Genomic DNA, 22,198 nt, shown 5'->3' with positions numbered 1-22,198 from the left:
TACAAGCCAAGATGAATCTGTTTAAAAACAAAACTGAAGGTATTTCAATTAAGTCCATACTCTCTTTGTGAAAATATGGTTTTAATTATCCCTCATGATGCTTAACTTTTTTCCACATGGTTGAAGTTTCTTCTATTCACTCAGAAGACAGTATTTTAAGGACTTTTTTTGAGTGTAAAATTTATTCCAATTGCGTTTCTAGTGATGTGATACTGTTATATCCTTTAAAAGATATCTATCACATCTCATATCCATATAAAAATATGAAACATTTTATTTGAATAAAAATGGCAGTTAACAGATTATTCATGAGTCTTTCTCCGATCTGTTTAAAGTACAAAATGTTTACATCTGTGATATGCAACAGGTGTTGTGATAAATGTAAACATTTTTGTGACATTAAGCAAGGAAATGAGTGCTCAACCCTCATACCAACAGATTAACACCACTGTAACTAACTTGTTTGAAAACATTTTTGGCTTTATGAGTTTTAGTTATTTCACTTTGTCCTCCCTATGCAAAGCAACAAAGAGCTATGTATTCAATTTCATGGAATAATTGAAAAATGCATCACAATGCATAAAGGGTTTATCTTATCCCTGCAATCCAGTATCACCAACTTAGATTTCTAGACCAGGGAAGCCACCTGCTGACATTCACAGGCATTAATCCACAGTATTTATCCTTACCAGTTCTGTATGAGAAGAATCAGGAACTATCCTCAGTTATGCGTTGTGTCTCAAAACTAAGAGGTTCAAACCTATAGGCCAGTTCTATAAAACTATCTTTATGCACTACATTTGAATATGTACAACACACTAAAACCTGCTGTGGTGTTTGGGGTGGTGGTGGTGTTTTAAATTCAAAAAGCTTGTTCCTGAAGCCATTAAAGATTCCTGAAAATCTTACTTATCTTCCTCCAACATGCCTGCAGCTGCCATGATAAACTGTTCTCTCTTCATGGGTTTTGTTAGTTGACAGTACAATTTTAGATAAATTTGATTAGGAGTCTTCCATGTTAAGAGTACAATAAGCATGCCTATATAAATAGTATAGATAAAGAAAGAAAATATGAGTACTGGTAATCTAAAATTGTGATATCAAAGTACCTGAACAAAGTCATTCTTGATTATAACTTCAGCTAAAACAAAATACAAGAAACTCAACCTCCATGAGGTTTTGAAGAAAAAAATGCATAAGACAATAGCACAGCAGAGAAATACAGAATCTACAGCTTGATTTATATTAAAGAAACTACAAATGACAAATTGAAATAAGCATGGAAGTAAATAATGTTAACACTTACACCTGATCATATTACCTGAAGATATTTTTGTATGGCTTTTTTAATATTTACCATCACATAGTGAACTCCAAATGCCTTCTGACGCATTCACTGTAGCAAATGAGTTATAATTGTAGTGTTGACTGTAATATATGCTGTAGCAAATGAGTTATAACTAAAGTACTCTAAAAAGTTTCAGTTCAGACATTGTCTAGGAATTACATTTAGCAAACATCTAAAATGTTTTTAAAGAGGCATTAGATTTCAAACTCTTTTTCTATGAAAAAAATTAACTGCAATTTACATTGCTTCCCAAATTAAGAGACTTACAGCTAAGTAACAAATTTAACAGATTACACTTACAAGAGATTCCCAGAACACCAGCAATATGATCTGAAGCCTGATATTGGAACTATTCAGTACAAAACTGCATATGCTCTACAATGACTATAATTTAAAGGTTGTTTTTTTCTTTTTTACATATAAAAGGTCTGGAGATTCACACAGTCACATTTCTGGAAATGTTAGTCCATTAAAATAGCTAGGAAATGACATTTCTTTTGCACTTGTATTTAACATAAACTTTCTTTTAAGATTTAAATAAACATTAGAAACTTCTTCATAATACTATGATTCAATAAAATCATATTTTTAAAAATACTTGTGCTATTTCTCTCATACACATTTTGCTTTGGGCAAAGGAAACAAATTTTTTAACTTCACTTTCATGTTGTCAAACATTAGCAAAATGTTGCAATGTTTAAGCTGCAGCCATCGAAAAAAGTGTTTATTAAAATTTGAATAGATGTTTCGTTGTTTTTAAAAAGCTTCAAGAACATATTGTGACTGGTACTAGAGAAGCTTTGCAACTTAATTCTTTACAAAAATTTAGACACTCAGTCTAATTTTGTTCAAAACAATATCCTCTTAAAATTGCTTCACTAAGAATTTCCTAGGGATCTCCAACATTGGCTTTATAACTTTTGCATGTATGTATGCATACAAACAATGGAAAACAGACCTTAAATAGATATATTCATAAACATTTAATATATATTAACAGACAATTGCTTGTGGAAAATATGAAGTAAAACTTTTCAGTGCAACAGTCTCATTGCCAGACTGTCTGGTTAAACCACATAAAATCTTTTTGTGAAGTTCTTTTTACTTTTCAATCAAAAAAACCCCAACATTGTCTCTATATGAATTTGCACAGTTGAACTGCAACTGGAAACCTTTAAAATTATTTTAAAAAAGCATTCATGACATGAAACAAATTATGTGCTGCTGTTTTACTGATATTTGAGTCAAATTGTATTATCACCCGGCTGAAACGGATAGATGAAGGAAGCCATCTCAAAACACTGAATAGGACTTTTCTCCAGCTACGTCTTAGCTTTTGCAACTGTTAAACACCTCATAGAGCATGCAAGCAGACACCAAGCAGAACCAAAGATACCACCTTGGACTGCAAGGCCAGGTTTGAAAAAGGGAAACAATAAAAAAGAGCTTAATAATATTTTTTATTTCTCTTCAGTATGTAATAGTTACGTTGGGATCTTTTCTTAAGAGAAATTAATCAAAACTAGCACTACTGTATAATGCTCTTGTAGTGTAATTACACAGGAGAAGGAATTGGTACCAACGAATCTGATAAATCTCCAAGCACCATTTCTGCAGATAGCCTTAGGAAGAGCCATTGACTGTAGTTAGTGGATATACATTTAGCAGCTTTAGTCAGATTTCTGTGGCAGGAAATGAAACTGTTCTGGATAGATGCTTTAGCCTAAAAAGTAGACTATCTTACAACATTTCTATAGGACATGGATCTAGAGTGAAGTTGATTTATACATTCTACATAATACTTCGTTATTAGTTATACAAATAATATGTATGTATATATTTAGGAAAAGAAAGTGAACAAATACTTAAGAAAAGTAACAAGCAGTAAGATGCAGGCAAGAAGTCAAATAATAATTTTAACCCAGAGAAGATCACTAGTCCATGGAAATTAATATCCCATCTTCAGGGTGTTTAAAAGGTTGAACAGACTAGTAATTGCACTTGCTCAGAACTTTTACATAAAAGAGGATCAAAATCTGTGATCACTCCACCAATAGCTGTTTGAAACTCCACCAATAGCTACCAATGAAACACCTTTCTAATTTATTTCATATAATAAATTATCTCAGACATCTTTTAGTGCTTTAGGACTTCCCATTCTCAAAACAATTCAGTGCTCAATTTAATTGTATGACTTGCTACTTACTGATAAAAAGAACTATTATTTATTTTCCTGATTAATTTTATATTTACTTAGAAAAAACTTTTACAAGGGAGAAACATCTAAAAAAGACTCAGTGCTGACCCAATCCTCTCACTTTTTTTACATCCAAACTGAGCTCAAATAGTAAGTTAAGAAATTTAGCTTTACCTGAACCTAGAAGAAAATATTGCCTAAATCTTTATCCTGCAGAAACATCCACTGGGGATGATCCACTATAAAACAATCAAAAAAACCTACCCCATTTAGTAACTGCCATTAATAACCCCATTTAGTAATTTAGTAAAAAGGATAGGCATGTTTCCAGGTTTCTTCAGCAGCTTTTCAGCTAAAACAGTTTGAGCTGTCTTCCCAACCTCCTTTACGATGTCAACTTGGCATGGACTCTGCCACCACAAGTCACCAGAAAGCTGAGTTCCATGGTTATACGTATTGTCTTTGAACACCATTCGCATAACGTTTCAAGGAAAGCGAGATTCAGAAAAGTTCTTGATAGTGCATAGAGAATGCATTTCTTTTTTGTACATACAAAGGCACTCAGTGATTCTCCAAGAAAAAGAACGAGCTTAACAAACAATATGTGCAGTTAAACTGACCTTTTGGAGTCTTCTATTTTTTCTTAACCCCCCATTGTGCTTATTCTTTTGTTCATTAAAAACTTTGCAAGAGCCATCAGTAACATGACACTCTGAGACTTCATTTTCATCACCTAGAAACCAAATTTAGAAACTTGAAATGAAAAAATGCAATCTTGTGAAATGAAATTGCCACCAATTATTTTATCATAGCACATAGAGCTATGTACAATTAAGATACCCAAGTTAATCATTTGTACCAGTTATTTCTCCATTGTATTTGTTATGGAAAAAAGAATGACACTCAAGCATCTGACTTCATCTTTCAGTATCTGAACTTGTAAATAAACTAGTTGTAAAACTCCCAATTTCCAATATCTTGAAAACCATATATTGACTAGAAGTAGAGAATCAGCTAAATTGCTTTCTATTTATTACAAAATTTGCAATTTATCTGAATACAGATATTTGAGAGTTTGAAGCAGTGGTGACTAGATTTTTACATTCTTATTGAAACATCAATGCGTTCAGTACACATTGTGTTTATCTGAAATGACCTAAAGGTCTGCAACATGTTTTCAAATGCTTTGCAAGCAAATCTAGCAAGCTGTTAGCAAGCAAGGATTGCATGTGCATGCAGGCTTATCAGTCCTATTATTTATAAAAAGGCACCATCCATAAGAATGTACTCTAATGTGGCTGCCAAAAAGCAGTATTTTTCATCACGTATTTTGTGAATTAACATATATTTAATTCTTCAACACTGTCCAGGTGACTTTTATAAGCACTGAATAATAAACTTTTGAATCATTTGAGAAATTAGCTTGCTTGCATAGGATGAAAAACTTTGATCTATCTTTTGATCAATGAAGTTTTAATTACTGAAGATTTAAGTAGATCATTTTTCCCAAATTTATTTCAAGGGAGTCTACTTTAGGACATTCATTAATTTTTCATTTCAAAGAAATGCATGAGACCAGTTAATCACTAATTATTAAACTTTCTTTAAAGTGGCCTAAATTCAGCTCTTCCCAAATAAGCTGCTTCTGATTACTTTTGGAAAATACTGAAGGGTACTATCCATATTTACTAGTCTGACTGCATATATAACTAAGAATCATTTGTTTTTCCTCCATTAGCTACTTAAACTTTTAATCCTTGAGGTGACAGAATAACAACACATTACAACACAAAAAATGACAATCATTTTCCATTACTGATTACTTATTTTAAAATTATAACCTTCAAACTAGTCAAAATTTAATCACTTCTTCACACTAAAGTTGCGAGTTTCACGTGCATTTACACAGTATTACAGTAACTTTTGTGTAATACAAGTAAATCTGGCTTTCAGGTACAATCGTTAATTTAAACTCAATATTTAAATATTAAGTGTCATTTAACAAAGGGAGAATAAATTACTTAACTATGTTAATTTTATTTAGTATTGCACTGAGGCCCATCATCTTCAATCACTGGGCAAGACTGATGGCAAGTAGCAGAGGAGAAAAGGTCTTGCCACACAATAAAAAAAAGCTAAGAAATTCAAATTTAACTCCTTTTACGTGGAAAACAGAATTTTTAAACATGTATTTTGAATCTTTAAAAAAACCCAACAACCACATGACTGCAAAGGATGCCATGAGATCATCTACTCCATTGCTTTACCCCAGGCAGACGGGGATAAAGCAAGGTATGTCTCTGTTAATTTCCAGTAAGTTATTTCAGTCACTGTAGAAGGACAATCCACTGTTTTGGGTTTTTTTGGAGAGGTGGGTTGGAGGGGGGCAGCGAGAAGTGGTGTAATATTCCTTTGGCCACTCTTTGCCTGAAAGCTCAAGCTCCGCAGCTCTTGTCCCACTTGGGATCAGTCTCAAGACCTGTATGATTGGACCTCTTTCCAGTTATGGTTCACTCTCTTTGGTTCTTCATATTTATAGGAAAGCAGGAACAGGGGATGAGGTCCATCACCTCCTCTCATTATCAGCTTGGGGATCTTATGCATTACATAAATAAGCACTATTCTTTGCAATCAAGTTCCTACTTCTTCTCTCCTGACTATCAGGACTTCTCAAGCACTTTCCAGCTTTTCCATTGTGTAGGTCTCAGGCTTCACTGTCTGCTGTCTGTTTTTCCCCTGATTGCTTTTCAAAGCAGTTGCTCAGTCACAAGTAAGGAGTTTTCATCTTTAGTGGCTTTTCCTAGGGTATTTCAGATAAGGTCAACAACTTTTTGAAGCAATTCCATCCACTGTTAGTTATCCCTAAATTTAGTTCAAATACACAGCTAACTCATGCCACTGTGGTCCATTAGATCCCCTGAATTCTCTTCTAAAACGTTGCTCAATGAACTAGTATCAAAATCAACAACTCTGATAGCCCTCTGAAGTATTATAACAAACTAGAGTGACTTTAATTTGCAATTTAAGCTTCTACTCGTTCATGATCATTAATCACCAGTGAGAAGTTTTGAACCAGAATATTATCTTCAAAATTCCATTTGATATTTCCTTTGAGTTAAAAAGCAAAGTAATGATTAGGCACAATGAGCTAGTTTTTGTTCAAATCAATCATGTCTACCTAATAAAAATTTTATTTATAGTATAGTGTTCTACCTTAAGAATATCATAACGAAGTGTCACTGAAATTAAGCTATATCATATCTACTATTTTGTACTTATCCACAGAGTTATTTACCCCAACTATGAAGAAAGTAAGTCTGAATTTGTCATCATTAGTAATCCTTCAGGTACACATGCACAGAATATTTGATAATTTGCATTGTTATTATTATTGTAGTTATTATTCCAGCATCAGCAAATACCAAGTTTTTGCTATTCAGAACACAATTTCTTCAAGTCTTCCGAAAGCTTATGCGCCCACCAGGTTCTCAAAGAGAACCTGTTAGTGGTTTAAAAGAATTTTATCTAGTTTGTTATGTGCTCTAGGACAAGTGTCATCAGGCTTTGTAAATTTGACTACATCAAAATAATCCTCAACCTGTTCCTCTATTCAGAAATATTTGTCCTTTTTTATTTTAACAATTAGTTACAATTAAACATTTTGTTAAGAAAACAAAACAAGGAATCAAGCAAGAAATAGTTTTCTTCTTCATCCTTCATTTGTTTTTTAAAAGGACATAATAAAATGTCAAGAGAGGACATCATAGAATATTTTTGGTGAGCTTGTATTCTTCAAAAACTGTAGAAAAAAAAAGGCACATCAAATCTAAGGAAGTTTTCACCTATGTGTTTTTTAAGATATAAACAGCATTTCAGCAGCATTAAGCACCTAGAACCTCAGGTAAAACTCATTCATCTAAATTAAACTTCATCATTTTTGCACCAAATAACAGAATGATATTCCAGATTCCCCATCTTAACATTGAACTACATTAATTACAATATAATGGACCTTAGTTTGTGTGTTTGGGCCAACTAAGATAATATTTGCTTCCCACATTCACCATAAATATCTAAAATTCACTCAGATAAGCCCCAAGTTTATTTTTAAGACTGGAAATAATGCTAAGTCCCAGTTCAAATTTCTAAATGATTTTAGGATGATAAAAGCTTAAAAAGAGTGTACTCTTGCATTCCTTGCCCAATATTATTTATTGTTGTGGCTTTCAGATGAAAAGTCATAGGAATTAATCAAATTTGAGCAAGTATTGGCATCCTAAACCATGTGGTTCAAGTGCCAGCTTTCCCTACCATCAGCCCTACTAAAAAAGTTATAAGCAGATGGACTGGATTTCAAAGTAAAGCAATTTACAACATGAATGACAAAGAAGTTCTTAGACTCTCCTAGTAACATAGATCACCAACTTTCGCAAAAGATAGTATTATTGCATTTCCATAAACTTATATTCATGATGGAGAAAAAGCCACCATTTTCCTCACTTTGTAACTGCTAAAAATTTAGGCACTGACACACAAAACCCAGTTACACAGCACTTATTGATTACAAAGCATTGAAATTCATCAGGTATGGCTGGTTTAATCAGAAGGATAGAACATTTATTTCATCTCCAGAAACAAAACTGAGAAAGAAAAAGTGAATCTGAATAGGAAAGCATCTTTTAATATTCTTATAACACCTAATTAATTTCAACTCTTGTATCTGTGACAGTTCTCTACTTGATTTATGACTTGGAGTACGATGAAAATAAATAGCCATGTTTATGCCTGTTCTGTTCAGCAGAACAACTGGGCAGCCTTGAGTGTAGCCTACAAAGGAACCTGAAGTTTGCTACAACATAAACATAGGACTTGAAAAGTTAGTTTCAGTTTAGCCCGCATATTACACTTCTACTTTAAAATCAAATATTCCAAGTAGTCTGTGGAAAGAAAGCTTATCAAATCTTACTTCTTGCCATTAAAGACACTGGGTAAGAATGCCACTGACCTAAAAACACAAGGAAAAAATTGGGCAAGAAAAATGTTTGATATTTTAAATATATACAGATATAATTAAATTTTATATGGTTATTTGATTACTCCTAACTGTACATATATGATGAGTGAAATGAATTTTTAGCTTTTAAAAGTAATATAGTGTATTATTTACCATTTTCAAATCACATGCAACACAGAAAAACAAAGCAATTTACTATTTATTTACTAATTAACAGGGACAAGAAATAACTTACATTCAAGCAAAAAAAAAAAGGAAATTTTAAAACTATATTTAATAAAAATCAATTATTCCATCATACAGTGTCACAGTAGTAAGTTTAAAACAAGATTTTCATTTTCTTCCACAGAACTTGAATTAGGGAAAATACAACTCATCTTTCATTACTGATTCCTTCCATTTTTAAGTGAGCTCATTTGAGCTGTCAAACTTGAGGTTCTACTTGACTACACAACAGATGCATGAAGCTGAATACATTACATTTAGGAAAATTGCCATCACTGATAAATCACAAATATTATTAAAATCATTAGAAACACAAATTGAGACTTACAGAAGTTCCTAACAAAAAGGATAAAAAATATGAACATCGGAGAACTTTAGTTTGCTGAATACTGTTCCTTTTTCCTCTCCTCCAAAATCTGTTATCTTAAAAAAGTTGTCCAGCAAGAAAATAAAAGCATAATATGCTAGAACACTGATCATAATTTAATCACTAGAATTTAAAAGTTAGAATTACCTCTAAAATTAACTGGCATACCTAAGTTTAAAAGTAGTAAACATTCTCTCCTTCCCTATTTGTTTTCATGATTGTTTAATGAAAAACAGACTGTTATTTGACACTGTGAAATACATAATTTAAGGATCATCTTCTAGTACATTGCCACATGGCAAAAACACAGTGGGTTCATACATTTATGGGTGTACATTTATACTTGTATAACATACACCTGCATTAACTTTTTTTTTTACTGTGTTATAATGATGCACCCAGATATTAAAATACAGATGTAGTGAACCCAAAATAGTAGCTCACAGTTCAGCAATTTATTACCCACAGATATAAGCACAGTCACTGTTCAACATTTCCACTGGATGATTTTGTAAGTCTGATACCAAGTTTGTTGAGCCCTTTAAGTTAATAATTAATTTTACATAATTCATTGATGCACTGCTGCAGAATTTTCTAGGGAAAACAAATGACTAAAATATACAATTATAATTACAAATTTAACCCTATGTAAAGCTTGAGAAACAGAGCTCAGAGTATCAAAATCTAAAAGTGATTACCCCAATGTAAGCTAGGAGCATTTTTCAGGGAAATTCCTGAGATTCAATATTCTAGTATACTTTTACATTGAAATAAGTTAGGCTAAACCAACTTGAAAATGCTTAAATATAAAAAATACTCTTAAAATCATTATTAAAAACTAAGATCAGTTCCATATAAAAAAGCCATTGTTGAAAAAGACACTTACATTGCAGCTCTTGTACATGCCCTCAAATGTCTTATTCAATCTTCATCATAGCACAAGTTAGAAATTACTAACTCGAATATTTTTTTTCCACTAGAGATTTTGCCCTTAACAGCAATTAATCTAAAGTAGCAATTTTAACTTGTGAAATAAAAATAATTTGAACAAGGGACCCTATGATGAGGAGTTACTTATCAACAATTTACAAGAGCACCATAACATTTAAAACAGAAAGACCATGGTTTCTTAAACAGATTTTGAATAGCAGCAGAAAGTTTACAGAATACTAAGCATTAGGGGAAAAGAAGGCTCACATTCTTTTTTTGCATTTTGTGAGCACAGTTTACTTATCTCTTGGTGACTTCTTTGTGTTTGTAATGTATGGGGAAAAAAAAGGATGTTCTTTTGCATCCTATGCACTCACTTATTTTACTCAAAAAAAGTCAGTACTGCAGCATTTTCTTCTTTTGGTGTAATTCTGAAATACTTTTCCCTTGGGAAAGGCAGTTCATTTTGCAATTTAGTTGCATGAGTATATCTAATGCAGTATGATATCTTTTCATTTTCCAGCCCTATGTAGCGACTTACCAGTAGAGTGAGTACAGTAATTCACATTGGTTCTGTAGGATTTTTCATGAGCATGCTGAGGCAGCCCACTCACATCATCAGAATCTAGAGCTTCTGCAGTGTCAGCTTTTTCACCATCTGACATATAATTTAATGGCACACTTCCAGGATGTTCAGCTGGTTTGAAGTTTTTCTTTACTGAAACATCATTTGCTGGAATAGACTTTTCCCTGCTTTTCTTGGAAGTACTATGTGGCTTACAGAAATTCACATCAAGTGAGTCCATGCTTGTAAAAGAGTCTTTCCAACAAGCTTCAGGAGGATTCTGCAATTCCTTTGGTAGTCGTACCTGTACTTCATTTTCATTCAAATTAGATGATGAAAAGAAGTCTTCATAAGAAGCCTCTTCAGCACAAAAAGACTTGCTATATGTAGTAACTGCTTCCAAGAACTCTTTAGACCCTGATGCACCCAGTTCTGAGGTAGCCAGTTTAAAACTAGATAGTGTTTGTAGTTTCTTCCTCTTCTTGTCTTCAAGAATACAATCATTTCTGTCAACAGGGAAGTTTCCATCTAATGAACATGTACTTAAGTCTTCACTGTTCATATGTGAATTAGAGAGATTGCCAATCAAAGCAGGAACAGTATTTAATTTGACTATTTTTTTGGAAGGAGTAATATGACCCAAGTCCTTGATTTGGAGAAGAGAACTTTCGTTTGCAACTGAAGTAGTCATGCTATTTTCATCTTTCTCATTTTTCTTTGGAAACTTTTTTAGATCTTTCTTTTCTAAAGACAATTTATCATCCAAAGTGTGCTGTAAAATCTGTTTCTTTCTTAAGCTTCTTCTGCTATGTTGTTTTGGTGTTAAGTTCTTCTGCTCATAGCTATGTGAGGGAGAATTCACTGATGCACTCATGGATACATGAATGTCAGTCCAAGTATCACAGGCGTGTTTTACTACCTTTGTTTTCTGTCCCTTTAATTTATCAGTTCCCCAAAGATAATCATAACTTGAGTTTAAGCAGTCTTCCATTGGTTCTCCTGCAAAATATGGAAAGGGGCAATATAAATATATTTAACAAAACAGAAAGATTACCAAATTTCTTAGTAAAATACATATGAAATTACTGAAAGAAGAAAACAAGGAATTAGCCACTTCTCTGGATATTATATGGCAAGTCATCAAAAACTAAACAGAAGATGGATTAGAAACAAAGTACATTCTATGTTGACAAGAAGCTACAATAGCTTTAGCTATCATATCTTCTTCTGTGGTAATAAGTATCAATAAGTCCTCTTCCACTTTCGTGAAACAAAGCAGCAGAGGAACTCCCTTTCACTCTTGCATTTGTGGAGAAAAACAGCATGATTTTCACAGAATCACAGAATCGTATAGGTTGGAAAAGACCTTTAAGATCATCGAGTCCAACCGTAAACCTAACACTACCAAGACCACCACTATACCATGTCCCTAAGCACCACATCCAAACGTCTTTTAAATACCTCCAGGGATGGTGACTCAACCACTTCCCTGGGCAGCCTGTTCCAATGCTTGAGAACCCTTTCAGTGAAGTAAAATTTCCTAATATTCAGTCTAAACCTCCCCTGGCTCAACTTGAGGCCATTTCCTCTTGTCCTATCACTTGTTACCTGGGAGAAGAGACCGACCCCCACCTCGCTACAACCTCCTTTCAGGTAGTTGTAGAAAGCAATAAGGTCTCCCCTCAGCCTCCTTTTCTCCAGGCTAAACAATCCCAGTTCCCTCAGCCGCTCCTCATAAGACTTCTGCTCCAGACCCTTCACCAGCTTCGTTGCCTTTCTCTGGACTCGCTCCAGCACCTCAATGTCTCTCTTGTAGTGGGGGGCCCAAAACTGAACACAGTATTTGAGGTGCGGCCTCACCAGTGCCGAGTACAGGGGCACGATCACTTTCCTACTCCTGCTGGCCACACTGTTTCTGATACAAGCCAGGTTGTTGTGACCCAAGTGCAGGACCTTGCACTTGGCCTTGTTAAACCTCATACAATTGACCTCGGCCCATCTATCCAGCCTGTCCAGGTCCCTCTGCAGAGCCTTCCTCCCCTCAAGCAGATCAACACTCCCACACAACTTGGTGTCATCTGCAAACTTACTGAGGGTGCACTCGATCCCTTCATCCAGATCATTGATAAAGATGTTAAACAGAACTGGCCCCAACACAGAGCCCTGGGGAACACCACTTGTGACCGGCCGCCAACTGGAGTAAACTCCATTCACCACCACTCTTTGGGCCCGGCCATCCAGCCAGTTCTTTGCCCAGCGAAGAGTACACCCATCCAAGCCAAGAGCAGCCAGTTTCTCCAGGATAATGCTATGGGAAACCATGTCAAAGGCTTTACTGAAGTCTAGACACCATCCACAGCCTTTCCCTCATCTACTAGACAGGTCACCTTGTCGTAGAAGGAGATCAGGTCGGTCAAGCAGGACCTGCCTTTCCTGAACCCATGCTGGCTGGGCTTGATCCCTTGGTTATCCTCTACATGACGTGTGATAGCACTCAGGATGATCTGCTCCATCAGCTTCCCCGGCACCAAGGTCAGGCTGACAGGCCTGTAGTTCCCCGGGTCCTCCTTCCGGCCCTTCTTGTAGATGGGCGTCACAATAGCTAATCTCCAGTCAGCAGGGACCTCCCCAGTTAGCCAGGACTGCTGGTAAATGATGGAAAGGGGCTTGGTGAGCACATCTGCCAGTTCCTTCAGTACTCTGGGGTGGATCTCATGAGGCCCCATAGACTTGTGAGTGTCTAAGTGGTGCAGCAGGTCACTCACCATTTCCCCCTGGATTATGGGGGCTCCATTCTGGTCCCCGTCCCTATCTTCCAACTCCAGGGGCTGGGTACCCAGAGAACAATTGGCCCTGCTAATAAAGACTGAGGCAAAGAAGGCATTAAGTACCTCAGCCTTTTCCTCATCCTTGGTCACTCTGTTCCCTCCGCCGTATTTTACACTGATAAAGCTAGCTACAGTAATACTGGAAACTCAATAACCGTTTTTACTACCAAAGCATTATCACCACCTTGTAGTTTTTGCAGTTAAGATGAAAGTAAATACAACATCATAGTATCAAACCACATAGATCAACACAATGTATTAAAAATAATTAGAATGTGGAAAAATAGATCATTTCTTGTAGCTATTCTTATGAAATGATTTTGGGGGAGGCGATATACAGAATCTATTCATAACTCTTCACAAAAAATTCCTCTGACACAGACTAGTATATTTGATTATGCGGAATACATTTTTTAAAATCCAGTTGTTCTACAATCTGATTATTGCAATAGACGCTTTTGTTTAAATACACGTTGAGTGCAAAGTTTCAGCAATACTCCTGTAAGTGCTCCTGTAGGTTTTAGGGGAAGTTTTGATGTTATTTGCTTACTAAATATAAGTAATATTTTTAAAAATATGGTGTAACTAGCTAAATTCGGAAAAATGAAATATATGGAGATGAAAAGAAGTTTCACATGACATGATCAGACTCCCATACTGACAACTGAAAAAGTCTTAACTTCAATCCTCAAATTAACTGGATTCTTGAAATTTTTTAACCATTATTAACCAACATACTCTCCTGTATCTCACAAGCACAAACAAAAGCGTCTCCGTCACAGAGCATCAGAGATGGAAGCTACATGAATATTGTCACAGGATGTGGAGGTTTATTCTTAATGTAAAATTACATTGTAATGTACTTACAATGTAATGTAATACTTACATGTAATGTAAATTACAATGTAATGTACATTACAGTTATAATGTTGGAGGGACATACTCAAGGTAAAGCTCTCAAATCACAATGTTCAACCTCATCAGCACACAACTAATTTACCAAAATAAAAAAGCTTGTTGGCACACCTATGCTACTTCCAGTGTTAAGCTATGACTTCTCCCTAACATTGCATGAAGACATACCAAGCTGTCTCAGGCTACAAGATCCTGCCCCTGTTCTCATGTAACCCAGCATGACAGAATTCCTGTATGATGTCAAAAAAATACACCACTTGAAAACAGCATGAAGTATAGCTTACTGTTGGGGTAGAACAGAGAGTAGGAAGACCACTCAAGTGGCCCTCATTATGAATTCTCTAAGACTGTCTTCTCCTTTTCTACTGAGATCAAACACCAGCATGTGACTTCTGCTTTTTACTCATGTGACTGACAGAAGACATGAGGTCTGAAGTACATACCCATTGCATACATGACTGATGTTGTTAAGATACCCACTGACATAGCTCAACAGCCTTCTCAATAATCTTCTCACTTACATCCTGCTACTATGCCAAAACATAGGAACAAACCTCCAACTTTATGAGAATAAGACCCGTGATAACAAATGGCTTGAATTCATCTGCAACCATAAAACATTTTAAAAGCTGATTTATTTTTACTCTTGTTCTTTCTTCAATCCTTGAATACTTAAGCTGGAGAACACATTAGGTTTCCTTTTCAAGTCAAGTTTTTTGATTGAAAATTTGGAAGATATTTCAGTTCTCTGAGGTCTCTCTCTCATTCAATTCCCTTTTTTGCTTCCCACATCACGCTGTTTAGTGTGCACTCTGTATTCTATACAAGATCATTGTAAGAGCAGAGAAGACTGACCATGCCATGACAAGAAGCCATTAATGGAGAATGGTGTGAGGAAAGAGGAGGAAGCGAGGCAAGCAATACAGCAGTAAGGCAGAGCATTTACCCAGTGTGATTCCTCATGCTCCATTTTCCTTGAATTCTTACTTCTACATACTTTGCTAGTTAAGAAAAACTAAAATAATTCAGGTTTAAGTGTAAATGATAGAGCAAATATATACAGTTCCCATTTCAGTATACCATACTTTCCAAAATAAAATATACAGGCCACGTATTATTTTTTTCTATAATATAGGAAGTTGTGTTAGTTACCTGGTAACAATGCATCTTCTGAATTAGTTAAGACACAAGCAGACAGCGGGCAGTCTCCTGGTGAACTGCTTGGAAGTATTTGAGACATTTGCGAAGCTAGGAATTTGTAAATAATAAACTAGTTAGCCCTATTTGCAAACATACAGATTTCCATACCATCTATTCTTATTTCAAAACAGCTCAATCATAAGAGACAAATTATTGCTTTGCCAACTAACTATAACCATATAAATTATTATAGACTGCTCAACAGTATCTCAAATTTACATACTAACAAAAAAGCTGTTAGATATTCTACAATTTTAAACAAACATTTTCTAGATAACTCAGCAGCACAGTCTTCTGAAACTAAGGAATGATGGCAAACCATTTAGAAAATATTATAGACATTTCTAAGCTAGTTGACGTATTTTACTAAAGAATATGTCAAATTCTACAATTAGCAGCAAAGCGTTGACATAGCAGAAATACTTTTCAAAACATTTGAAAGTATTACCTTAAAACTCAAAGAGAAAACAAATGCAAGCCATGCTAAAATAAATGAGATTTAATTTTTCATCCATGTATCACTGGTTCTTTACTTTCATCCCACAATTATTTCTGAAATCATGAACTGACAGTCTAGTTGACAGAGATGACTTAAAACTTCAGATACTACAGATTCCCCCCCCAAAAGATGTTCCACATTTCAACAATTTTTATAATAATGGTCAAAACCTGATGACTTAGACCTCAATACTTTCACAGTAAGGTAATGCAAACACTAAAAAATTATTTGAAAACTGCAATCTAGATTTAATTCACCAGGATCTGCATTTTGAAGTCAACTAGACTTATTCAATTAGGTCATCCAAATAAATTTATTTTTTAAAATCCTGTTCTTCAGTACCTGGACAGATGTCTCATCACTTCTGGACTCCTTTTTAAACTGTTGGCCTGGGAGTAATAACATTACCATCTTTGTCAAGTACAGCATTCACATTAAAATTTAACAGGAAATAAGATTTAGAATCTTGCTGCAAAGTTTAACCAAGTTGTGATAATATCAATTTACAAGTTCAGAAAGTCTAGCTTAAACATTAGTTCTCTTGAGCAGTCTAGTGATGAAGAAATTCCTTTTTGCAATCATCTTCCATGACTTCTTGTGCCCTTTGATAGAAAGAAACTAAAAGCTAAAGCATTCACACCCACTCAAAACCTGGGAAGAAGGGAGGACATGCAATCAAGTAAGATATGAAAAAAATTCTGAAGGCCAGAGCAAGACAAGTGCGCCAAAAATTCAGCAATAAAGATGGTAGCCATTTGGCATGTTCATGGATAAGTAAAATGTAACTTCTTACCAGTAGGAGAAAGATTTTCTCTTTTTTCCTTCATCTCTTTTATTCTTCTTTCCATTGCACTGCACTGCTCTTTTATCTTATTAACAGGGCTGTATACAAGTGAACCATTGTCTTCAAATAGTAAAACTGGTACATCAGTTTCTACACAAAGAAATTGCACTTGTACGTTAATATTTACATGCTGTAACAGCTTCAGGTGAAGTTTCTTTTTTTTTTTTTTTTTCCCAAAAAACTTGAAAAAATGAGGTTTCTTATACCTAACATCACTACAGATGCCTTAATACCACAAACTTGCAAAGAACTCTGTAAAAAGTAAGTCAACTTTATTTCTCATGGTGAGATGCATAAAAGTAAAAAAACCCAAAACCCAAAAAACCAAAACCGAAAACCCATCAAGTGCTTTAAGGAAATAACTTCAGATATTTGAATCTTAGTCCAAAGTAGTTCTTACCAGCATTAACAGCTGTCTTTTGTACAGCTAATTCTTTAGCCATCTGGTCCAGTCTTCTCTGCAGCTTTCTATCATTTTCTGGAGTTTTTTCAACAAAGTCTTTTGGCTGCATACATTTGTGCTACAAGACACACAAAACTATTAATTATATGGTACAAAACTGCCAGAAGTAACTACACTTCCTATTTGCCTACCACTTTATCACAGTATTTATTATCAGTGTTTAACTCTATGCTACTTATTATCACCTCCTTGAGAGTCATGGATAATTGCAAAAGTTAACATTTTCCAAAGTGAACTTTAATACGAAATAAGAAAGAACCTAACAGATTTTTTTAGGTTAGACTTTAGTAAAAGGGAGACTAAGTCACTGTCTTTTCTTTTTTGCTAAGGCTTGAAACATCTTTTTTTTTTAAAAAAAAATACTAGGATTTTAGGGTTTATTGCAACTCAGTGAAACATAAGCCACATTAGTCATGTTATTTTGATTAGTTAATCATTATGTCATTTTAATTTAAATCTTCATTTCTTTATTCACCAATATAAAAACTCTACTTTTATTATCCTTTCTTCAGATAAGATGTCACAACATCACAGCCATAGCCTACCTTTAAAAACCTACTCAGATGGATAGGTAGAGTTTACAGAATGTTCTGAAAATAAACGGTTCAAATGCCTGAGGTCACGAAGTCAAATTCAAACTTTAAAGTTTACTACTCTAGGCCTATTAAAAAAAAAAAATAAATCACATACTCACTTTTTTGATCAGTAGTGGTAATCCTTCATTAGTGTCTACTGCAGGAAATAAGGATTCATCAACATGCATTCCAGTTTCTCGGCACCTGTATAATAAATTAGAGCAGGTTTGGATTTTTTTTTAAGAATGAGAACATTTATTGCAAAGAGAGTTGTCTGAGCCCTGTAATAATGAAACACCAACCCTTCCTAAGTGTGTATCTTTAGCATAACTACTGTAATGCAAAAAAAAAAAAAAAAATCTATTACACATCAAATAGGACATGATACAATCTTTTTGTCCTAATGATGCCCTCTAAATTGCTGTTCTGAAACTCAAAGATTCCCACTCATATGTTATTTTCCACGCATTCAAAAATCACCATATTAAGTCCTTCTGGCCGGATTCTCGTGAACCTCAAATCTTGCCCTGACTTTTGTGAGGACTGTAGGCTTTCATTGTTCACTAGCTAGTGAACTTAACCTTAGCTTGGTCACTGTGATGACAATGAACTCCCAACTACAATCTAGAGAATGTTGGGGGGGGGGGGGGGGGGGGCAAAATTTTCCTGTTTGGGCAAATGAGAAAGGAGGCTTCATCTGATCCCGGCTTTTACATCTTACCCATTAGTCTCAGTTTTCTGCCTTCTCTTTGTATATGCAATGCTAAAAACAGCCCCTTATTGAGAAGCAATCTATATTTATGCAAACCTTTTTTTTAATTACAAAACCAAAAATCCAACTGATACCATACGCCTAGTTTTTCCTGTCTTTTCACATTCAAACACTGACTTGAGAACAGTAGGACTAATGTTATCTTGGAATAGGATATAAACTGCTGTATTTGTGAACACTAAAGATGATGTTGAGACAAGAATTTGGTTATTAATACATAAATTAAAGTTCTTTTGATCAAAATAGCTAAACACAGTTCTATTCTCAAACAATAAATAATAAAAATTATTATGGAAAAGAGTGTGGAACCTTAATAGACTATACTAGAATTCCCGCAGAAGTCATGCAAAACTGTGATTCTAGTGACACCTAGTGATCTAACTGCTATAAAATTTGTATCTGTAGAATTATAATCTAATGCTTAGTTACTCAGTTTTGAATAAAGAAGAGCCAAACCACTACATGTAGTTGTCAAACTAACTGAGTTTAGAGTTCTCTGGAGTATCAAATAGAGATGATATTCAATATGCTGGACTTCAGTGGATATTATTAAATTCTGGATAATAATCAGCATAGATGTAGACTACACTAAAATTTACATTAATTCAGATATTTCATTGATCCAGAGAAGCTAAAGAGAAGAAAATTTGACCATTAAATATCTTATGAGAATTTTTTACTTTGCAGACAAATCTGAATGTAAATGATTTATCTATCTTATTTGTGACCTGAGTCACCATACTAAGAATACACAGGTAGAGTTTCCCAGTTATGGGTTTGATTTGGAAGTATTAAGTGTTCTTAATTTAGACATAGATTGTAGCAGTTCTATCTTATGTAGGGTTCTTTTTGTTGTTGGGTTTTTATTTTTTTTAGGTTGCTCATTGAGGTATTTCAGTTGAAGCAGCACAAAAATAATTTTTTTCAGTGATCCCAAAGCTGTCACTCATTTTGCATTAAACTTACAATGTATTTGCATGAATCTTATAGCAAGTCCATGATTTTGTGTGCTATTTTTAAAGTTATACATATCTACCATTCTTAGAAAACAACAAAAAAAAAAAAGAAACAAAACACTTTTTTTTTTTAAATTAAAAATACATTTACTCTGGAGTCATGAATTCTTTGGAATTTCAATTGTCATCTTATTTTAAAGAGTCTTCTTCCCAGTCAAATTACTTCCTATTAAAACTGTAGAACTTCATTCAGTTTAGATTCAAATAGATGCTCATATTATAAAGCAGAAGCTTCCAACACAAGTTTGAGGCAGATCATTGGAGAGAGCACTGGAAATCCAGTAAGAGTTCAACACGGCAATGTTCACTAAATACTGCACAAACCCTTGTACTCTAATAATTTGTGCTGGTTTTTATGGAGAAAAGTGAGTATTAGACTATTTTTTTAAATCATAGGGCATGTTCCTCTGAGAGGAACACTACTCAGGGGAAGATAACACCAGCGTACACGCATAACAGTTTGGAAGTAGGGGTCCACTAGATGTTAAGTGGGAGAGTATTTGGCACAAAGCAGAAGAATCAGGAAATGCTGGAGTAATTGTTTATGACTTGCTTCCTTGTCTGGTGTTTTCAGAGCTCAAACATCAAAAAGTAGCATCCAGATTAAATACCACATACTGCAGCATCCTGTTTCCAATATCAAGATTCCTAAGAGCATGTAAAAACATGAAGACACAGCCAAACTTTCCCAGTTTACTTTGCTATGTTCCACAGATTTCTGGTTTAGAGATGGTCAGATGCAATACTGTATTTGGGTTTTGATAAAACTAAATGTTTAATTGCTTCAGCATTTTTTTAAACCCATGTAAATCTTTGCTGACTGTGATTCTGCAACAAGGAGTTCTACAGCCTAACCATGTTTTGCTAAAAACCATCATTTACTGTTTTCTCTGAATCTGCCTCTAGACAGAGTCATGTGATGCTTTCCAATTCTTCTACTGGAAAGGAAAACATACATTTATTCCCTATTCAGTCTCTGCATATGAACCTTTGTGTTCACAAGTCTCTCCCCCTCCTCTCCCACTTCTTCTCCAGGCTGAAGAATTGTCTCTTCATTTGCACCTTGTGAGAAAACTATTCTATAACTTCAGCCATGCTTGTTGCCAACCTTTTGCAACGTTCCATGATAAAATGCTGCCATCCCAATACATGAGGTTTTACGTTCTATTTAATTTGATTTTTGACTACTGCTGAGGTAGTAATGCCATCAAAACCTTTACTGGAAGTCCCAAAAACTTAATTTTCCCCTCACACAATGTGATGACCATCTTCCTTCTGATACACTTAAGAGGACTTTTGCTTTAAATAGTCTCCTTGACACCAGCAAGAATTTTATTCCCTTCACTGTCTTAGCTTCTTCTTAACAGAACTTCTTCCATTTTAAGTAGACTCCTCTTTGAACTTGAGCACTGTCACAGAACTTCTTGGGTTTTGCTGTTCCAGTATGAACGCTGATTTTATAATGTGGCCATACTTACAAGAAGGTTCTTTGAAATAATTTGAACAACCATCCACAAACCAATTAAGACCAAGCGATACCTAAAATATTTGTCTTCACACTGCATTCCAACAGGAGTCATCCAATCTCCAGTCTACACTAGAAAGTTGCCCTTTACTACTACAGTTCCTGAAATGACATTTCACAGCATTTCTGACCATTCTGAGAACGTTCTACTCACTATTGAACAGAGCAGCTGGTTAATCAAGCCATCTTTTTTTAGTAACGCTAGAACTTCAACTCATATGAACTCTGCATTATTTGCTTACACAGTTATCAGTTTCAAACTAAGCTTCCATTCATACAGGACTGCTATTTTACTGGCACAGACTATTCAGTCCTTCCTGTTTACATTGTCTGAGGGTTCAACAGACTGTCTTCTGCCTACCAAATCTCTGAGATATTGATACACTAGGCAAATAATTTAAAGTCAGGCACTCCAATTCCCTTATCTTACTACAAAAAATTTTAGCATGTATGCTAGCACAGACTAATTTTAATTCTGTATTGTCTGTGCCTCATTTGAATACCCCTATGACTAGTGAGACTATTCATTACTATCTCTTATGTAAGCTTCTACTGCTCCTGACCTATACTTTGCTCAAGGATATGATATTCCTATGAATTCTGCTTACAGTATACATCAATCTAAGTTGTATGTTCTTGTGTACCTTTTGGCACTAACTTTAAAAGGCAGAAGAAAAAGATTACAGAGAAGTTAAATCATAATTCACGGCTTGGGTGTCCCCCTCCCCCCCACAATAAAATACATCTCTCTATTTCAGATTATTTCCCCAGTTCCAACAAACTTCATCTTCTAAGCCCTATAGCAAGACCTTGCCTTGTCCAGAGCATGATACTAGGAACGCTTCAAAAAATACCAGGAAGATGCTAGCCTTCTCTTTCCTACCAAACAGCTTAAGTTTTCCCTCCAGATCCTTT

The 22,198-nt window shown here is 34.8% G+C and overlaps 1 protein-coding gene across 8 annotated transcripts in view; it reads right to left on the bottom strand.

The window, feature by feature from the left end:
- The window catches only part of MCPH1 (microcephalin 1), a 139,708-nt gene that overhangs the window by 110,731 nt on the left and 6,779 nt on the right, over positions 1-22,198 (bottom strand). For all 8 annotated transcript variants that reach the window (XM_075498047.1, XM_075498048.1, XM_075498050.1 and 5 more), the window contains 6 exons: positions 18,090-18,174; positions 17,333-17,453; positions 16,882-17,022; positions 15,542-15,637; positions 10,623-11,645; positions 4,166-4,278 (listed from right to left, as the gene is read on the bottom strand). In XM_075498047.1, coding sequence (XP_075354162.1) covers positions 4,166-4,278; positions 10,623-11,645; positions 15,542-15,637; positions 16,882-17,022; positions 17,333-17,453; positions 18,090-18,174 — 1,579 coding nt within the window. The remainder of the gene's footprint in view (positions 1-4,165; positions 4,279-10,622; positions 11,646-15,541; positions 15,638-16,881; positions 17,023-17,332; positions 17,454-18,089; positions 18,175-22,198) is intronic.

This window comes from Mycteria americana, chromosome 3 (genome assembly GCF_035582795.1).
Source record: "Mycteria americana isolate JAX WOST 10 ecotype Jacksonville Zoo and Gardens chromosome 3, USCA_MyAme_1.0, whole genome shotgun sequence".
Classification (NCBI taxonomy): Eukaryota; Metazoa; Chordata; class Aves; order Ciconiiformes; family Ciconiidae; genus Mycteria; species Mycteria americana.
Note: the sequence above shows the minus strand (reverse complement) of the source record. Positions and strands in the feature narration are given on the sequence as shown.